The 16675-nt window shown below is 43.7% G+C and overlaps 1 protein-coding gene across 2 annotated transcripts; it reads right to left on the reverse strand.

Annotated features, from left to right (window-relative positions):
* Positions 1-3111: 3111 nt before the first annotated feature.
* TARDBP (TAR DNA binding protein) lies at positions 3112-8329 on the reverse strand. Of its 2 annotated transcripts, XR_014227024.1 has the most exons (7): positions 8248-8329; positions 7603-7855; positions 6742-6905; positions 6295-6435; positions 5434-5604; positions 4449-5036; positions 3112-3959 (listed from the first exon to the last, which is right to left on the reverse strand). XR_014227024.1 is itself a non-coding variant. In XM_082295555.1 (6 exons), exons 2-6 carry the CDS (start codon positions 7838-7840, stop codon positions 4506-4508), a joined length of 1245 nt encoding a protein of 414 aa, XP_082151681.1. In that variant the 5' UTR covers positions 7841-7855; positions 8248-8329; the 3' UTR covers positions 3112-4505. The 2 variants fall into 2 exon arrangements, 1 of the variants encoding a protein (XP_082151681.1); XM_082295555.1 differs by having other exon boundaries at positions 3112-5036.
* Positions 8330-16675: the final 8346 nt, after the last annotated feature.

A 16675-nucleotide genomic window follows, 5' to 3' on the forward strand; every position in this document is an offset into this window, starting at 1 on the left:
GAAAATGTTCTGACAACCCCACAGTGTGACCGTAGTTTCCAGTATTGACCTTAGATTTGTTAAATCATTTACTATTGAATGTGCCTTGGTTATGCCTGAGGATCCCTACTGCAGATTAATGCCTAGAACTCAGTTCAGTTCTCCATGAGGAGAGTAAAAAGCTGAACGTTCCTTGACTCCAGCCATTTGGAGAACTCAGTTTCATAATTAACTAAATTGTTGCTTTTAAACTGATTGGCATTGTTTCTGACAGGAAGATTGAACCACGCTACAGCAGTATTTGTGAGGGGAAAAGAATCCCCTCACTGCTGAGTAGACGGTTGTGGATTTTATTTGTTTTTTTAATGCCTGAACTGCTAAATTAATTACTCTGTAAAATTAGTCAAGATCCAAGACTGAGTTTTGGGAGAAACATTTTACAATGTAATAGCATAATTGTCCCTCTTATCTTTTAGATTAGAATATCCATATATTCCAATTACCTTAATTTACATTCAGAACAAATGCACTTCCTCCTCCATGCCCAAATTCCTCAGCAATGCCGTCTCTCTTGATTACAGAACTTTTCCAAGGGATGCAATACTAATGAAAATTGTATTCTAAATCAAATATTCATTTGCAAGCAATTTTACCATTCCAAAACAATCCAGGAATTACATTTGGAATCATTAACTTAATTTAATCCATGTAAGCACAGTAATTCAGTATTCAGATCTCAAACTGTTAAAACAGCTTTCGCTGCCACTGACGTTTTGCACTTCGTGGAGTGAGCTCATGGAGGAAGGGACGCTGAGCCTGGAGAGCTTCCCTGGCAAGTGATGTTAACCACACAGCAGAGGATTGGGAGGTGGCTCAGTTGTGCGTGACAGCGGGATTTTAGCAGCTGCTTACCATATAGCTGTTCAAAAAAACCCCTCATCTTTGAGGAGGAAATTGGGAATTTTGAGAAAACACTAGGAAGGTGGCCAGGGAGAAATAAATTTAACTCATGGTTATAAAAATCATCTTGTCCACTTTGATAATGGCCTTGGTTACACTGCAGCAGGAAGTCTCAACCAGTACTAATCTTACACCTACCAGGAAGACTGATAGCAGATGATGGGGTGGGGAAAAAATGTCCCAGCAGTTGTCAGAAATCCTTCAGCTGTACAAAGCCGCCATCTGCCTACAGCTCGCTTTATTCATGTCTTCATGAAGTGTACTTTGCTTTCTTTTAAACAGTGCTGTGAATTCTTATTTGACTGCAGCTTCCAGCTGAACACAGGTCCAGTGAGAGCCTGCAGAGCATCGTGGTCCCTGCACCCACCCCTCAGCCAAGTGGTATCAGCTGCTTGCTGCATGTGGGGTATTTTACCTGCCCTGCTGTCCCTGTGCCTTTACAGCTACCTGCTGCACAGCCCATGGCTGAGAAGTTCCTGCTATCAGCTGTAAAAACAGTGTTCTTCTGAATAACAAGCTTTCACATTCAGAGTTTTGGTCTAAGTACAGCTGACAAGATTCTTGGAATTAATTAGCAGCAGTGTTAGAAAAAGCTTTTTTTTCTATGATACAGACCCTCTTACGATATACATGAACTTCCTCTTTCTTGTATCTCACACTCTTTCATTAGCATTTTACTTTCTACAGTAATGTAATTGAAAATAAAGTATCTCTTTAAAAAAAATGAAGACTCAAAACACTTCAATGTATTTTCAGTGATAGTTTATTTATTTACTTATAAACATTAAAGTACGCAAAGCAGTTAAAAATGCTACTGAAACTCGCAATTCTAAAATTTTCAGGAGATTTTGTTTGAAGGTGAAGGAAGGCTAAAATTATTAGCAAAGACTACTCTGTCTGTGCTGCCAACCAGCCTCTTCAACCTAAACCTGAACAATTTAAACAGAATTAAAACCATGCTAATTACAAAAACTTACCATGAGGTTCCTTGCAGGGGGTCACTGTTAGTCTTTGGAGGTCCAAGAATACCATTTTAAAGTGTTACTCAGCAGAAGTAGCTGGTAATAGTGCAAATGCTAAAATGCAAAATTCACAGATGGGACAGTTTGGAGATTATTCTGATTTAGGTGCAGAAAAAAAAACGTAAGCAACTTTTTCAGTGGAACATGAACAAATGTGTGGGATTTCTTTCTCAGCCTGAGTGTTTAGAAACCCTCTTTAAACCGAGTACATTAAGGCCCAACCAATTTTTCAGTTCTGCAGGTGGAAAACTCACAGTCACGCAATTTTGTCTGCTGTTTAGATGCTCTGCTATTCACAAGCCTCAGTGGGATAGAGAGTAATGAAGATTCACTTGAAAATTACATAGGTTAAAAACTGTGTAAGTATCCGTATTCATACTATTCACAGCTACAGCACAGTATTATGGTGTACAGAAAAATACAGATCCAAGCTTGTGGGCTGGAAGCCAAGTGCACAACACAACTCCTCAAGCTCACACCACAAGTGGGAATAACCGTCCACTAGTTTCTGCTCTAACACCGTGCACTCTGTTAAGAAGCTGCCTCCTACGTGACACCTCTGCACCTGTCATTAACTTAGTTCAGACCGAAACTTTATCAGTCTGTGTATATTTACTAGTGCTTTATTCAGCTGCAAAGTCTTTCCTGTGACTAGTTTTAACAGGAATTAACAGCATTCTTCTGGGGCTGGAAGTGTGGCAGAAGCCTGTTTCCCATGAGCGGGCTGACCTAAAAACAATTTAAAACCATCCATCCCCAAAGGAGATGCTGTGGACAGAAATCCATCGTGACAGCAACCCTCTGTTTCCCCCAACCCACTTCTGATGAGGAACTACAATTGCTAAAAGAACAAGTAATGTTCCTTGGCACAGATGAAATCTGGAGGGAGCTGCTTACCAGTCTAGGTGCGGGCACCCCAAGGTGTGGGACCTGGATTTTAGATCTATGTCACTGCACAGTGCAAGGGTACAGTGACTTAGAGGTGAGTGTCGGGTATCGATACGTGCTGAGCGGTGGCTCCTTTAGAACCTGCTTATCTGAAACAAACCGAGTGACTGCAAAAAGCTTTACAGAAGTTCATCGCAAAAGGGTAAAATTAATTAACTGCTATGAATTCTTTGCATTCAGGGCTGCAAAACAAAGACACATATTACTTAAATCAGTTTTATTTAGAATTAAGAATTTCCTACAGTGACAAATCTTATAAAAAGCATCCAAACACGAAACTGCAGCAAACAGCATTCTTATGGATATCTTACAGACAGTGGAACTTCCACCCTGGAGAGGCACACTGAGCTCTAGTGATCTCTGCTAAAATAGCTACTGCAAAGCACACCACAAGCTCAATGTTCTCATCACAAACCCCATCATCTTCAAGTCACATTACCACACTTACAGATCATTAACAGAAAAAAAACACACACCATACAGCATTCACAGCAGTTGACATAAGGGAAAAGAAATACAAATATTCCATTTCACATAACACATTCAACTAATTGATTAACTAGGTAGAGAACCCACTTAGTCTTCCACATGTGGCTGTCCTTTGAATGCAATAAACACTCGTACATTATTTGCTATCATTGCTCTCCGCACACTCTCTCACCAAAGCCACAGGATTGAGAGACATCTCGCCAAGTCAAATAAAATCCCATTAATGCACCACCAGGTCTCCGCATGCGCTCGCTCCTTTATCTCGCACATACCAGCCCTCTCATGCCTCGGCACCACCACCAATCCCACACATGGTTTCAAAAGTTCAAACAGCCTTCTGGTTCCATCTCACAGCCTTGCGTTCACAGCGTTGATACGACTCCATGAAATAAAGAGTAGCGGATAAAAATGGAACACCCACCGTCTAAGACGCAGCATGTGCGGTGTGATGAAGTATTCTTGGATGAGAAAGCATGTAGACAGAAGTATTCCTAAGGCAGAATATTTACAGCACTGCTTTCAATGAAGTGCTTCTTCCATACACATTTGAAATGAGATGAACTGTGGAGATTAAATGAAGCCTTCATATCGTACTTTAGTATGGAGGGGAGACAGTGTTTAAAAAAAAAAAAAAACAAACACAAACAAAAACGACACTGTGTTGTCCAACGGGGCGCTTGGAGAGTCATATGGTGGGATCAAATTAAAAACAAGAGGGAGAGAATGCTGTTTCTGACCAATGGTTCCATTTCAAACATGCAAAGAATTCAGGTAGCCAGGAAACAAGGGATAAAGTATTATAGGAGAAACCTTTCCTATCAACTGTAGTGTTAGTTCACCTATCGGGCAAACAGCAGTCCACTTCCAAACATTCAGAATTCCAACCAGATATGTAACAAAACTTAGAAAATTCCTTTTACCTTTCTTTTTCTTTTTTTTTCTTTTTTTTTTTTAGAAAAGAAAAATGTCAAAAATACTGCTGAATATACTGCACACTGAACAAATTCATTTGGAAAACTTTAGTATATACGTAATTTACAGTATACTTACCATGAGTTAGAAAAATTTGATTTCCCACCATACAGTCAGTATCAGAGCCCACTGCGTCTACATTCCCCAGCCTGACGACTTGGAATCCATGCTTGAACCAAAGCCTCCGTTAAACCCGCTGCTGGAGCCTGCATTCGAGGCCGAGCCCCAGCCTATCGCTGCCCCCGAGTTGGACCCTCCGTATGAGTTGTTGCCTGAACTAAAGCCCTGGTTCTGCTCCCGCTGCATGTTGCCCTGAGGCTGGTTGTTTCCTGAGGGCCCCGACTGGTTCTGCTGGCTGGCCAGCATGCCCATCATCCCCCAGCTGCTCTGCAGGGCTGCCTGCGCTGCTGCCATCATGGCAGGGTTGATGCTAAAGGCTCCGAAGTTCATACCCCCACCCATGTTGCTGCCCTGGTTGTTGCCCAGTCCTCCCCCCCCTCCTCTGCTGTTGCCAAACCCCCCCTGATTCCCAAAGCCTCCTGGGTTACCACCAAATCTTCCACCTCTCTCTAACTGTCTACTGCTATTGTGCTTAGGTTCAGCATTGGATATATGTACGCTGATTCCTTTAATGATCAAGTCCTCTCCACAAAGAGACTGGGCAACCTATAAGAAATAAGGGATTGATTAAATGTATGTTAGATGTCCTTTTTTTTAAAATGTTAGTAGTACAAGACAAAACACAAAACATCCTCTATGATTCTGAGCAGATATTTATCCTGCAAAGAAAGCATATGCATGTACTTAATTCAATTTGAATTTGTACTTAATTCAAAGTGACTTAGCTTTGCATTCATCACTACACTAACTGCAGTATAAAATCCTGTCTGCACAGCTGCATCGAAAAGGGTAATCTCAGTCCGTTCAATAAATCACATCAAACTAATACCACTGTAATTCTCAAGACAGTGGACAAGCAAGCGTTTCATGTGTAGTTCCAGAAATGATACTTTATCATGCTACCAAAATGTAGTCTATGAAGTTAAAATATTTTAAGACTTACCTGATCATCTGCAAATGTAACAAAAGCAAAAGCTCGGAAGGGTTTGGGAATGAAGACATCTACCACTTCCCCATACTGGGCAAAGAACTGTCGGAGTTCATCTGCCGTCATGTCCTCGGTGCAGCGTCCAACAAACACCTTCCTGCTGCGCAAAGGCTCGTCAGGACTTTGCTGGAGAGAATTGAAGGAAAAAACTATCACAACTACAGTCCTTGAGAACTGAGTTACAGGATGGTAAATGACAGTCTTAATCGAGCCTGTTCTGAAGGCTGCTGATGAAGAAATCTTGAGATTTTAAGTTTAAGACTTAAAATAAATTAATTAAATAAATTCTATTCCAAGAACATGGCTGCACCTTGATACAAGTGGGGGGGAAGAGCCACAAGAAAATGAGCATGGGAGCAACACACAGGGACAGTGATAAGGCCACTGCACAGGAACACTTTTCTGTAATAATTGCATATAGAGACAAGAATAGAAGCTACAGATTCAGTCTGGAACCCAAAGACTTGTTCTACTCTTCTCCAAACTAGTTATTCCATCTGCTTTATTCTCCATTTATTCATGCAATAGGCAAGTTAGGCAGGGACTGCTGGACATCAAACACATTATTTTTAGATTTCTATCTGTACTTCAGTCCCTCACATAATGAGCTATTTTCCCAACATTTCAATTACTTCCAGCTCACCCACCTCCTCCCTGTTTTCCTTCCTTGCTCACAATTGTTCTGTTCATTCACAGTAAAGCCGCATCCGAGAGCGGACAGTTAATCCGTGCAGCTGCTCTCTCCCAACGCAGCTGACGAAGAGGTGCACTCGGAGTGTCTGGTTCAAATAAAACCAGCAGTAAATCCCAAAGTACCTTAGAGTTGGGAAGTTTACAGTCACACCATCTTCCATCAATCATGTGCCGCTGAGACATTACTTTCACTTGGGTTTCGTAATCCGTGAACCGAACAAACCCAAAACCTTTCGAGTGGCCTGTCTTAATATCCTTCTTAACCTACGTGGAAAAAAAACAAAAACCAGAAGTAACCACTAGTATGAAGCATATTGTTACTGAATGAATTTGGTAAAAATCTGTTTGAGAGTTTATCAGTCTTATAAACATTCTTATCACAGCAACCTCTAATTCCTTAACATCCTCCCTCAAAATTAACAGACTCACAGAAAAAAAAGACACCCTTAGGAAGAGACACAGCTTCTGATCTTGTCTGAGTTTATAGAGCTCCTTTGCTTCTACTTGCTTTCTCAGGAGCCTGGTATCTACCCAGTATCCCTCCTTACTTGAGCTGCAAATGGATTTTACCTGCACCATCAGAACTTCTCCAAAGGTACTGAAATACTCCTTTAAGTCTTGTTCAGTGGTTTTCCAGGGAAGACCCAAGACTATTAAATCTGAAGTCTTCTGTACTGCTCGTTTCACTTTCACAGCTGATGATGCATCCGTTTCATCCATTTTTCTCTTATTATCTGAATATAAAAAAGTACATTAGACATCCTCAACTCTGGAAATTGACCCACTATGAAATGCATGGTGTTAAATTATAAACTATGATGAGAAAGAGTACAGACTGCAAGAGACACATCAGCTGCTGAGAGCTAATTGGAACAAATATCTGACTGCCCTGAACCAAAGTCAGTCCTCCTCCAAAATGCAATTTGACCCAGTTAGTTCTGCATTAGTTTACTTAAGTATTTTCCAGCAACCTTTGCAGTCCTAGAAGAGGTGGAGAAAACATGAATTTTTAACAAGACTACTTCACCAGCTATTTACTTCCTTCCCCTCTTTTTTCTGGGGGTGGAGCAGGGTGGTCAAGTTTCTCCTTTCCTGAGCACTTCTAAATGGTACCTCTGAGCAAACCATGCCTTAAGGAGAAGTGTCTGTGAGTACAGAGATTACAGTACACTACAGTCTTTGAAGGCCTATATGAGGTTATCCTTCAAGGATAATGCAAGACTTTGTCATTAAAGTATCCATTTAGGTAGAGTATTAAAAATTAAAAACTCAGTGGGGTCAAACCTACTCGGCAGGACAGACACCTGAATAAATCATTGATCTCTGTGAATCATAGAGTTAAAGAGTAACAGCGTTGCCATGTTAGACCGGCAGTGATCGGACCTTAAAGAAAGCAGCCTTGCACAAAGAACCGAAGCCACGAGGACAAACCTTTGGGATAATTCACGACGTAGACGAGGTTTCCCCAGCCGGCCTCGGGGGCGTGCAGAATGCCCTCGACCAGCCGGACTCCCCGCATGCACTGCGACACCGGGTTCCTGTAGCGTAGCCCGCACGCCCCGGGGAACTGCGCCGTCACCGTGGACAGCAGCACCGTGCCGTCGTCCTCCGACGGGATTTCGATGGGCTCATCGTTCTCGTCTTCCGTCACCCGGATATACTCCGACATCTTCGCTGGAAGTTACTGAAGTACAAAAGGGATATAGCAGGCGTAAGCGATCACCCTATATCCCTTGACTTGGCTTTCATCTTCTTCGCCCTGAGGCACGAGTCTCGCTGTATTTATCACACAACATGGGACACCGAAACGCGCCATTCATTAACGCTAAAGCCTCCGGTCCTGCCGTACCGACACCACGGCCCGTCCTGAAGCTGCAGAGGTACCAACAACGACTGATCCCCGAGCACAGCGGAAATTCCCAGAGGCGCCACAGGCTCCCCCGCGGAGCGGGGAGCATAGTCTCCCTCAGCCCCGCCACCTACCGGGTCCACCCGAGCCTGCGACCTCCGGATACGGCTCCACCCGCCCAAGCACCACGGGCAGCCGGACCCCACCCGGCCCCTCGCCCCACTCACCAGCCAGGAAACGGAGCGGCGTCCCGAGAACCCCTCGGCGCCGCCTCCACCGCACTCCGCCCGCCGCCGCACAAAATGGCGGCCGCGGCCCCTCAGAGGCCGGGCCGGGCCGCGGGCCGAACCATTCCAGGCGGCCGGGGGGGGGGGGGGTGCACAGCTGAGGGACGAACTGCGGCGGGACGATCGGGACGCGGGAGAACGTGAAGCCCGGGTCGTGCCCCAGCGCGCACCACCCGCTTTCAGTCGGAGCTCGGGTGGCATTCTCGGAACCGGCGGCGGCGACGGCAGCGCTCCGAGCCGCGCTCCCCCAAGCGCGGGGCCGGTGGTGCGGCCCTGCCCGCGCCTGCGCGAGCGCGGGAGCTGCCGGGAAGCGGCACCGTCCGGGACCTGTCGGTGAGGGCGGTCATGGCCGGGCTCCGAGCTCGCCGTAGGCATTGGCCCCCAGGCCGGCCCCGAACAGCTCGCTCGGAGCAGCCGCGAGCAAAGACAGCCTTGCCAAAGCGCGGCGACGCTTCTCTCCCGTCTCCACTACCGGAAAGAACGAGCGCAGCTGATTAAAAAAAACCCCACCAAAACCCAAACTTGGTCACCTGGCCTGTTCAGCATGGAGAAGAACGAGGGGAAACCTCGTCGTAGCCTACACCTTACTGGTGAGGAGCAGCGGAGGGGTAGCTCCGATCTCTGCGACCAGTGACAGGACCCGAGGGAACGGCTGGAATTATGTCACGGGATGTTTAGGCAAATATATCAGGAAAGGATTCTTCCCCCAGAGGATGGTCGGGCACTAAACAGGCTCCCAGGGCAGTGGTCACGGCTCTCAGGCTGCCAGAGCTGAAGGAGTGTTTAGACAAGGCTCTCAGGGACAGGGTGGGATTGTTGGGCTGTGCGGTGCAGGAGTTGGCCTGGATGATACTGTGGATCCCTTCCCACTCAGAATATTCTGTGATTCTGTGTTTTCTAGCAAAAAAAAAAAAAAACCCAAAACAAACAAAAAAACCCCAAACAAACAGACACCAACCAACCAAACAAACCACAAAAAACACAAAGGAACAACAACAACAAAAAAACAACCCCAAACCCAAAACCCCTCCAATAACTTAAGGGTAGAAACAAACCAATCACAGTCCCCACAGACACTTCTAACAAGGCCTGAGTACTGGAGCAGCGTTTCCAGGGAAGATGAGAGGTCCCCATCCCTGGGGAGAACTTCCCTGTGAAATCATCTGAAGTGTACCCAGGGCTCTTCCAGTTGGGCAGGAGGAGACTCCACGTGCACTTGAAGGTACTTTTTTCACAGAAGCTGTCAGAAGAGGATGGAAACATTAGAGATGTAATCATTTGTTATTGGCATCAGCCTAGCAGTGCTGGCATTGAGTGTTACCTGTAAGGTGGGAAAGGACACAAACCCTCTCAGCAACAGAGACATGTGAGCAATACCAGCTGAGTCATGTTGGCATTTGAACAGCATCATTCTGCACTGGGTAGGAAGAACTGATCCAACATGCCTCTGCAGATCTCATGCAGGTATTTCCTGAGGACGTTGGGAAGAACTAGATTAACCAGGCTGACTAATGCAGTTTCATGGTAACTCGGTTCTGTGTCTCGTACTTGTCTAGTCTGACACTGTCCCCAACAACTGGTTCATTGCTCAAAATCAATGTCTTCATTAATTCCTCAGGATGTTTGGGGGTTTTTTGTGCTTCTCCTCCATTTACTGCCCTGCTTGCTGAGCTTGTATAAAACAATTTTGCAGGATTGCTAGAAGTTTAAAACAGCTAGTAATTCTAGCCCTGTCCTTTAATACCCAGTAAGTGTTTGCTATAACATGGCTTAATTCTTTCTAAACCCAATTTCCCCTATCTTTATTGAAAGACTTAATGGTTATATCTCATAATACAGTATTATAAACTTCTGAACTCCAAAGCCATGATGGCTAAGGGACACTCATGTTCTTATTGCTGCTTTTCTGCCTCTTAAAAAAGAAGTTCAGAAGAGCTCATCTACACAGGTTTTCCTGAGCTGTAGTCACAGGAAGGACAAGGCTGTGAGCAAGAGAACCACAGGAGGAGGAAAACACTAGTGGCAGGAACATGGTATTTTCCACCTGGTCTTGTCTCTTTTATAAGGTGAACTGTCTGCCTTCAGTAGTATCACCCTCTAGGTAAACACTCAATTTTTTTTTTTTTTTTTTTTACTTTGCAGTGATAATACTAAAAAGCTATGCATTAATAATTGCTGTACAGTTTTAATCTGTCATTTTCCATCTGGATAATTGCCATTCCACATCTCCAGTTTTATTCTGATACTTTACTAATGGGCTTATCTGGTCTGTCAGTCACATTAGCCAGGAGTCACACCAGAGACATCTGTAACACAGTCAGTATTTATTACAAGATCTATCTGAACAGGAAGCCACACAGAGTTGGCATTAGCAGAGCTGTGAAGTCCTGCCTGCCATCATCATAGTGAAAAAAATGTACTGCAGAGCTTTGTCTAACCAGCTCAGCAACTCAACCTGTGGACTGTAGCATATTATTATAAGGAAAACTATTTGACCACCTTTTTCTCCCCTCATCTGCTCCTTTGTGGCACTCATCCAATCTGTGTACTCAGTATCCCCCTAGCTTGACCTTCTTTGCACTGGTCAAAAAAAAAAAAAAAAAAAAAGGGTTATTAGTAAGGACAGATGATTCTACTGCTAGAAAAGGTTAATCCAGTACCTTGCATTAATGGCTTCTGCTGAGAGTATTTAAGACTCCCACTTTAGATTTCTTCAAGTGCAAAAATTAGCTCCCAGCACCACTGAAGCTCAGCTCATCTAGGCCAGTGTGAGTTTAGACTCAGTCTTATCATTTAATTACCATTTTTCAACGGAGTTGTGAGAGGAGCTGCCTAGACACAGGCTAACAAGAGATGCTAATGCTCCTGAAATGCCTACATTTTCTAGTGATCCACAACATACATCCCAAAGCCAGTTCTGGTGTTGCCAAGTCAGCATGGAGACAGCCAGTGTTGTTTGAACATGCTGTGAGGATGGAGCAGTAATTGCAGCATGTCAACATGACCTGCTGCACTATTTCCACTCAGAGTTTAGCAATAGTGCTGTTGAAGAGGTCGTTGTGGTGCTGAGCCAGAGTGACCTCCATCTCACACAGCATCTGGTGGTAATTTCACTAATGAGCAGAGTAAGCACCAGCCCTGAACTAGATTTCATGCAGGTAAAAGCTTGACGAGAGTAGGGAGCTTTGTGCTGGCTGTAAAACAGGGAGGGAGAGAGGGGCAATTAGCCATAACAGAGACTTCTAACAGAGACTTCTGCTCCAAAAGCTTCTTCCTCAGTTTTGGCAACAAACAAGCTTAGAATTAAGCAAATGTTACTATCCATTTTCTGTGTGAATTGGGATTGTTGCAGCACTTTCCTTCTGTTATTTTGCATTTTTATTAGGTTTAAGTTAAGCAATTAACAGTAGCATTGCTCTTGAAGTAACTACACCAGTGGGCATACCACTAGTTAATTCACCAATTCCCTCACACTGGCAATTCCAAGGGCCCATGGGTGCAGACAAATACAATATGTGATGCTAGCCATCATGTATATTGACTTAAGTGTGCCCACAGGCACAAAACAAAATGCAATACAATAACTATTTGCTGCTCTAGGTTAAGTGTGCTCATGGGTACAAGCAAACTCAATGTAATGATCAGCTGCTCACCCTCCCAAAAGCACTTGGGATGAAAAACAACATCAATGGGCACCTAAATATAAGCTCCTGATACAAAAACATCATGCAACTGTGGGTACTGAAAAACATGAAGTGCCTGGGCCTGTTCCTAATCACAGAGCATTAAACGGTGGGAGAATTTCATGAATAGTGGCGTATCAGTGTAATCAGATTGTAGACAGCCTGATTTTGTCATTAGTTAATAAATCCGACTTCTCTTCCGCACTCAGTGGGAGGCTTTTATTTTCCCCCACAACATCAAGTTTCTCAGAACAAGGCAGGAATATAAGGAGGATGAACAGTTTCTCTCTAAATACCTACCATAATTAGAGCTTTCCATTCACAAGCAAGTTATCAACATAAAACTTTACTCATACCCAGCAGCCTAAAACAACTACTAAAGAAAAGTTTCCCTGGAACAAATTAAGTAGCTTGCACCCACGTAAAGTACCTGGAAAGATCACCTAGTCCATGGTTCTCACACTCCTCCTAGTTCCCTCAGTTAAAACACTTAAGACTTCATTATAGTGCCTGAAATATTTTAGGTATTTTTCCCATGATCCTATGAAATGATGATTCCAATTATCTCATTTCTAATCCACCTGAGATAGTTTAGTCCTGTTTCTTAAGGAGGAAGAGTTTCCCCATTGCTTTTGATTCATATCCTAATTTACTTAACTCTTCCAAACTGATTAGAACAGGCGATGCATTTTTTAATCTCTCAGCAAACACAATCAGATTTTTGTCGATTTGGCTCGTCTAAAGTTCCAGAAGGGCTCAGTGGCCGTCAGTCTGGGTTCTTTCAGCCCTAGCAGCTATTGGGTGAGGCTGGTTGGAGTCCATGTCACTGGAACTCCGGGGCTCAGCCATCCAGGTGCAGTGGTGTCCTGGCTGCTACTCAGCAAACCCAGCTTTAGCAAACAAAAGGACTGGCCTGGCTGAGAGCTCTGGTAGCAACTAAGAATCTTCTGTAGTAACTGGAAACCCAAATGGTGACAAAAGGCCCCTCTGAGCTCCAAAGCCACTGCTGGCTCCTACCTTTGCGAGCTGCGAAGAGTTCAAAACGGCAGTGGGGATTATCTGCCATCTCCACCCTCTTGTTTGAGTGGTACCTGTGGGAACTGTCAAACGTTTGCATCTTGCACACAGAGAATGCAAAATTCACTTTGCTCTGTTTTGTTTGGCAGAGTAAGATCAAACCCTCTGCAAGTCATCTCCCTTGCCTTTCTAGAGCATCCAATAGCAGAGCGTGGGAAGAATTTCTCCCTGGGATTCACAGAGGTATCTAGTCAGTTCCCAGAGCTCGGTTCCCGGTGCTGATGTGCCAGGCATCTTCCGAAGGAATTAGATGCCTTGTACAGTGTACTGGAGCTGGGATTCAGAGAGTCTTTTTGGCTAGATTCTATAGTAACTCCTAGCATGGAAGAGCATGAACTTCTATCAGCGTAGGTTGGCATAAACCGAAGGATAAAACCCGCTGACTGGGAACTGGTCCACAAAAATTGCATGTGGTGGTGTGTGACAGGTTCTAAATATTGAGTGCAAACACTGGAATTTACACAGGGGGTTGGAAATAGACTCCTTCAAAAGCCACAGGTGGCTTGGGTAAGGTGTTACAGCTATTCCTGTAACACCTGGAATAGTGTGAAGGACAGCTTTGGCAGGATCTGTTCGCAAGCTGTTTTGTCTAGTTTTCCTTCTATGTTTTTTCTGCTTTTCGCTCAAGGACAGGGCAGACAGTCTGAGTATTTTTTTTTTTTTGCTGGTTTTGAATGATGCACATTGAAGCAAGAGCTGAAGGGTAAGACAAAGACTGTTTTTAAAATAGTTACGCTTTAGTGCCTGGTGATATTTTTTTGAAATACATTTACTGAAGATTTATGTAAAATCTATCTTTTGTCTACTTAAAATATCTCAAATGGATGTACAGGTCAAAATTTAATGCATATGGGTTTTCATTATTTTAAATCATTTGCAATATAAATTATTTACTATGACATCAGACCTTTGTTCTTTGGCTGTCCACCATAAATTGAGGACCACCCATATGTCCAGCCTAAGCTGTATTTCTGCATTCCCTGCCCCAGTATCTATAATCTCAGTTCTGTGATTCTTCATGTAAATGACTTTCAACAAGGAAAGGAAGGGAACACATTATTTGCCTCAATACAGGTAATTCTGAAAGAGGAGCAAGACCTTTACATGAGAAATAGTTGACATCCACAGAAAGGGGAGAACTAATGCTTGTAGAAGTGAAAGTCATCCTTGATGAGAGTGGTGAGAGCTACAGATCAACCAAATGTGACCAAATGGACTTTTTGTGTAGTTGAAACTGCCAGAGGTGATTGACTTCTATCTTTCTCTCTCTGAATTTTTTAATGTCTTCTTTTTGCCCTTAAATTTATAATGGAATTAATTAATCCAGTTCTGGCCAGTAATGTTGTAGGTAACCATTTGGAAAACTGAGGTATTGGGATAAGCCAGGCTCCCCAGGGTCATTCTGCAAGCCCATAGTGAAAAACCGTAGTGTCACCTGACACCCAGAATTGTGCTGTCATGACAAACTTGCTCCTAACAACCATAAAAATCTTGAAACACTCATACTTTTTGAAAGACCTTGTGGAAACTTCATTTGTTATCATGTTCGCAAGTTGTCCTATGACAGGTTACGTATACAGACCTTTGGATCCATCACAGCCTATATTTGAAGCCTTTCCAGCTCAGAAGTTACTGAAAATCGTTGCCACCCAACAGCTCTTCTGTGGCTACACTACAGTAATTCAACCCAGTTTCTCCTACATAGATGTCATCTCAAAACCTATGACATCAAGACTCTGCCACGCCTCTCATTTCTACTCATGAAACTGAAAGACACTTAAATCTGAAACAAATGTATTTTTGCAAGCTTCCCACACCACAAAACCTCAGCCTTGACACAGCCCCCTTCCTGCTCTGTCAAAGGATGGATTTTTGTTTTCACAGTTTCATGCATTATTGCTCATGCATGTAGTTTTAAGTATACCTCTGAAATTTGACCTGCCTGAAGAATTGTACCAATTCTGAGCAATATCGTAAATTACAGCAACATCCTAAGGGGAATCCTACTGCTGACATCCAGGCTATCTGTGCAGTCCTCTAGGTATAAGTGTGTCTGACAAGGCCCATTTATCTCTCTTCGCTGTCTTTCCTAGAGTGTTCGTTGTAAACCAAAAACTAGCACTGACAGCAATCTTAACCCTGAAGTCAGAGCAGGGTCAGATGTTGTGGTGGGCCTGTATATGCTTTCCTGCATTCGAGCTTCCAGTGGCTTTACCACGATGAGATCCAGTGAGAAAATCTCAGTGTAGTCCTGATTTATGTGCAGGAGTGCAGAGGAGAGCAAAAGCTTTTAGTGTCTTGGGAAGCAGTTAGGGATTAAGGCCAAGGAAAGGACAGTCGTGTCAATTACATCCTAAAAAAAGAAAACTCAAGTGAAAGTCCTGGCTCCTGGACTGTTTCTGGGCTGGCGGATGTTCAGAGTTTCCTTGGCAGATCCTCCCGAAAGCTAATGGACCCATTTAGATCCCCTCCCATACACCATGGCATCAGTTTGACCATTCTGAAGGAGGCCTGGTGGGAGTCTGATAATTCAGCATTTTTTTCTGAAATTAAATTAGGGAATGCATTTAATATTTTAAGATCTCTGATGCTCTCTTGTCAGGAATCTCCACTGAACCCAGCGCTTCATTTCAGATGTGGCTGAGGGAAGAAAACCTCATGCAGAGTGCAAGGCTGACACCTGGAGGGACTGCGAGAGGCAGATGGGGAGCCTGGAGCAGCCACACCTCCTGCAAAACAGCTGGGTGGGGGAAGCTCAGAGTGGGTGGCAAGATCCCAGGATTTGAAAGTATGCTTTTCTAGTGAAGGGATGCTCTCAATATGCTTCTCTCTCCCTTTTTCCAACAATAAAGAAAAATACAGATTTCTATTTCAGATTTTCCATGCCTGTTTTTAGGAGTAGAGAAGAAACACAGGAGCTATGACTGTGTCACTTAATTATTCACTTCTTCCATGCTCAGGAATGTTTGGATCAAAACTTACCTTGGTCAATAAGTTGCTACAAATAATGCAAGGTTGTTTTATCAGTTGGTTGGTCTAACATATTTGAATTGCTGCGTATCAGACTTCCTACTGCTTTGCCATTTGTGTAACTGCTGAAACACAGACTTGCAGAGCGATTCCTGCTGTCAAAGCTGCAGCTGGAAGATTTGGCATTAGGTAGAGTTTATTCTTTTCACGTCTGGTTCTGCCAGCACCCACGGTAAGGCTTTTCCTGAAGCTGATCCTAATCAAGGAAAGCAAGGCAGCTTCTAGGACAAAGTCTTCATGCTTTTTGAAGTTTCTTTCCAGCCTGGCAATCACTCTTTCATAACACTCTTTCATAACATTTGTTCAAATCTTTCACTTGTTCATAATCTCTCTTCCCTGACAGGAATTTTCTCAGTATTTTAGTGAATGCTTGTTTTGCTTGAACTAATTTTGGAATATGTTAGTAGCCAAGTTATTTATCGTTCTGGCATTACCATACACTTAGCAGCTCACAGACCCAAAGATTAGATGTCCATTACATATCCTCAATTCTCTTTGTCATTGCCAGTGTGGTTCCAATCATAAAATTTGCTTATCAGTGAGTAGTTGCTTATGGAAAAGGGAAAAATAAACCAACA

The sequence above is a fragment of the Coloeus monedula genome, assembly GCF_965178545.1.
Source record: "Coloeus monedula genome assembly, chromosome: 22".
Lineage (NCBI taxonomy): Eukaryota > Metazoa > Chordata > Aves > Passeriformes > Corvidae > Coloeus > Coloeus monedula.

What these genes read in the sequence shown, in the direction of transcription:
- TARDBP (XM_082295555.1), bottom strand. Translation starts at nt 7,840, where the DNA reads ATGTCGGAGTATATCCGGGTGACGGAAGACGAGAACGATGAGCCCATC. An exon ending in GAGAAGTTCTGATGGTGCAG is followed by an intron (nt 6,436 to 6,741) that starts GTAAAATCCATT and finishes TTTTCCACGTAG; the next exon opens with GTTAAGAAGGATATTAAGAC. An exon ending in GTAAACTTCCCAACTCTAAG is followed by an intron (nt 5,605 to 6,294) that starts GTACTTTGGGAT and finishes AATTCTCTCCAG; the next exon opens with CAAAGTCCTGACGAGCCTTT.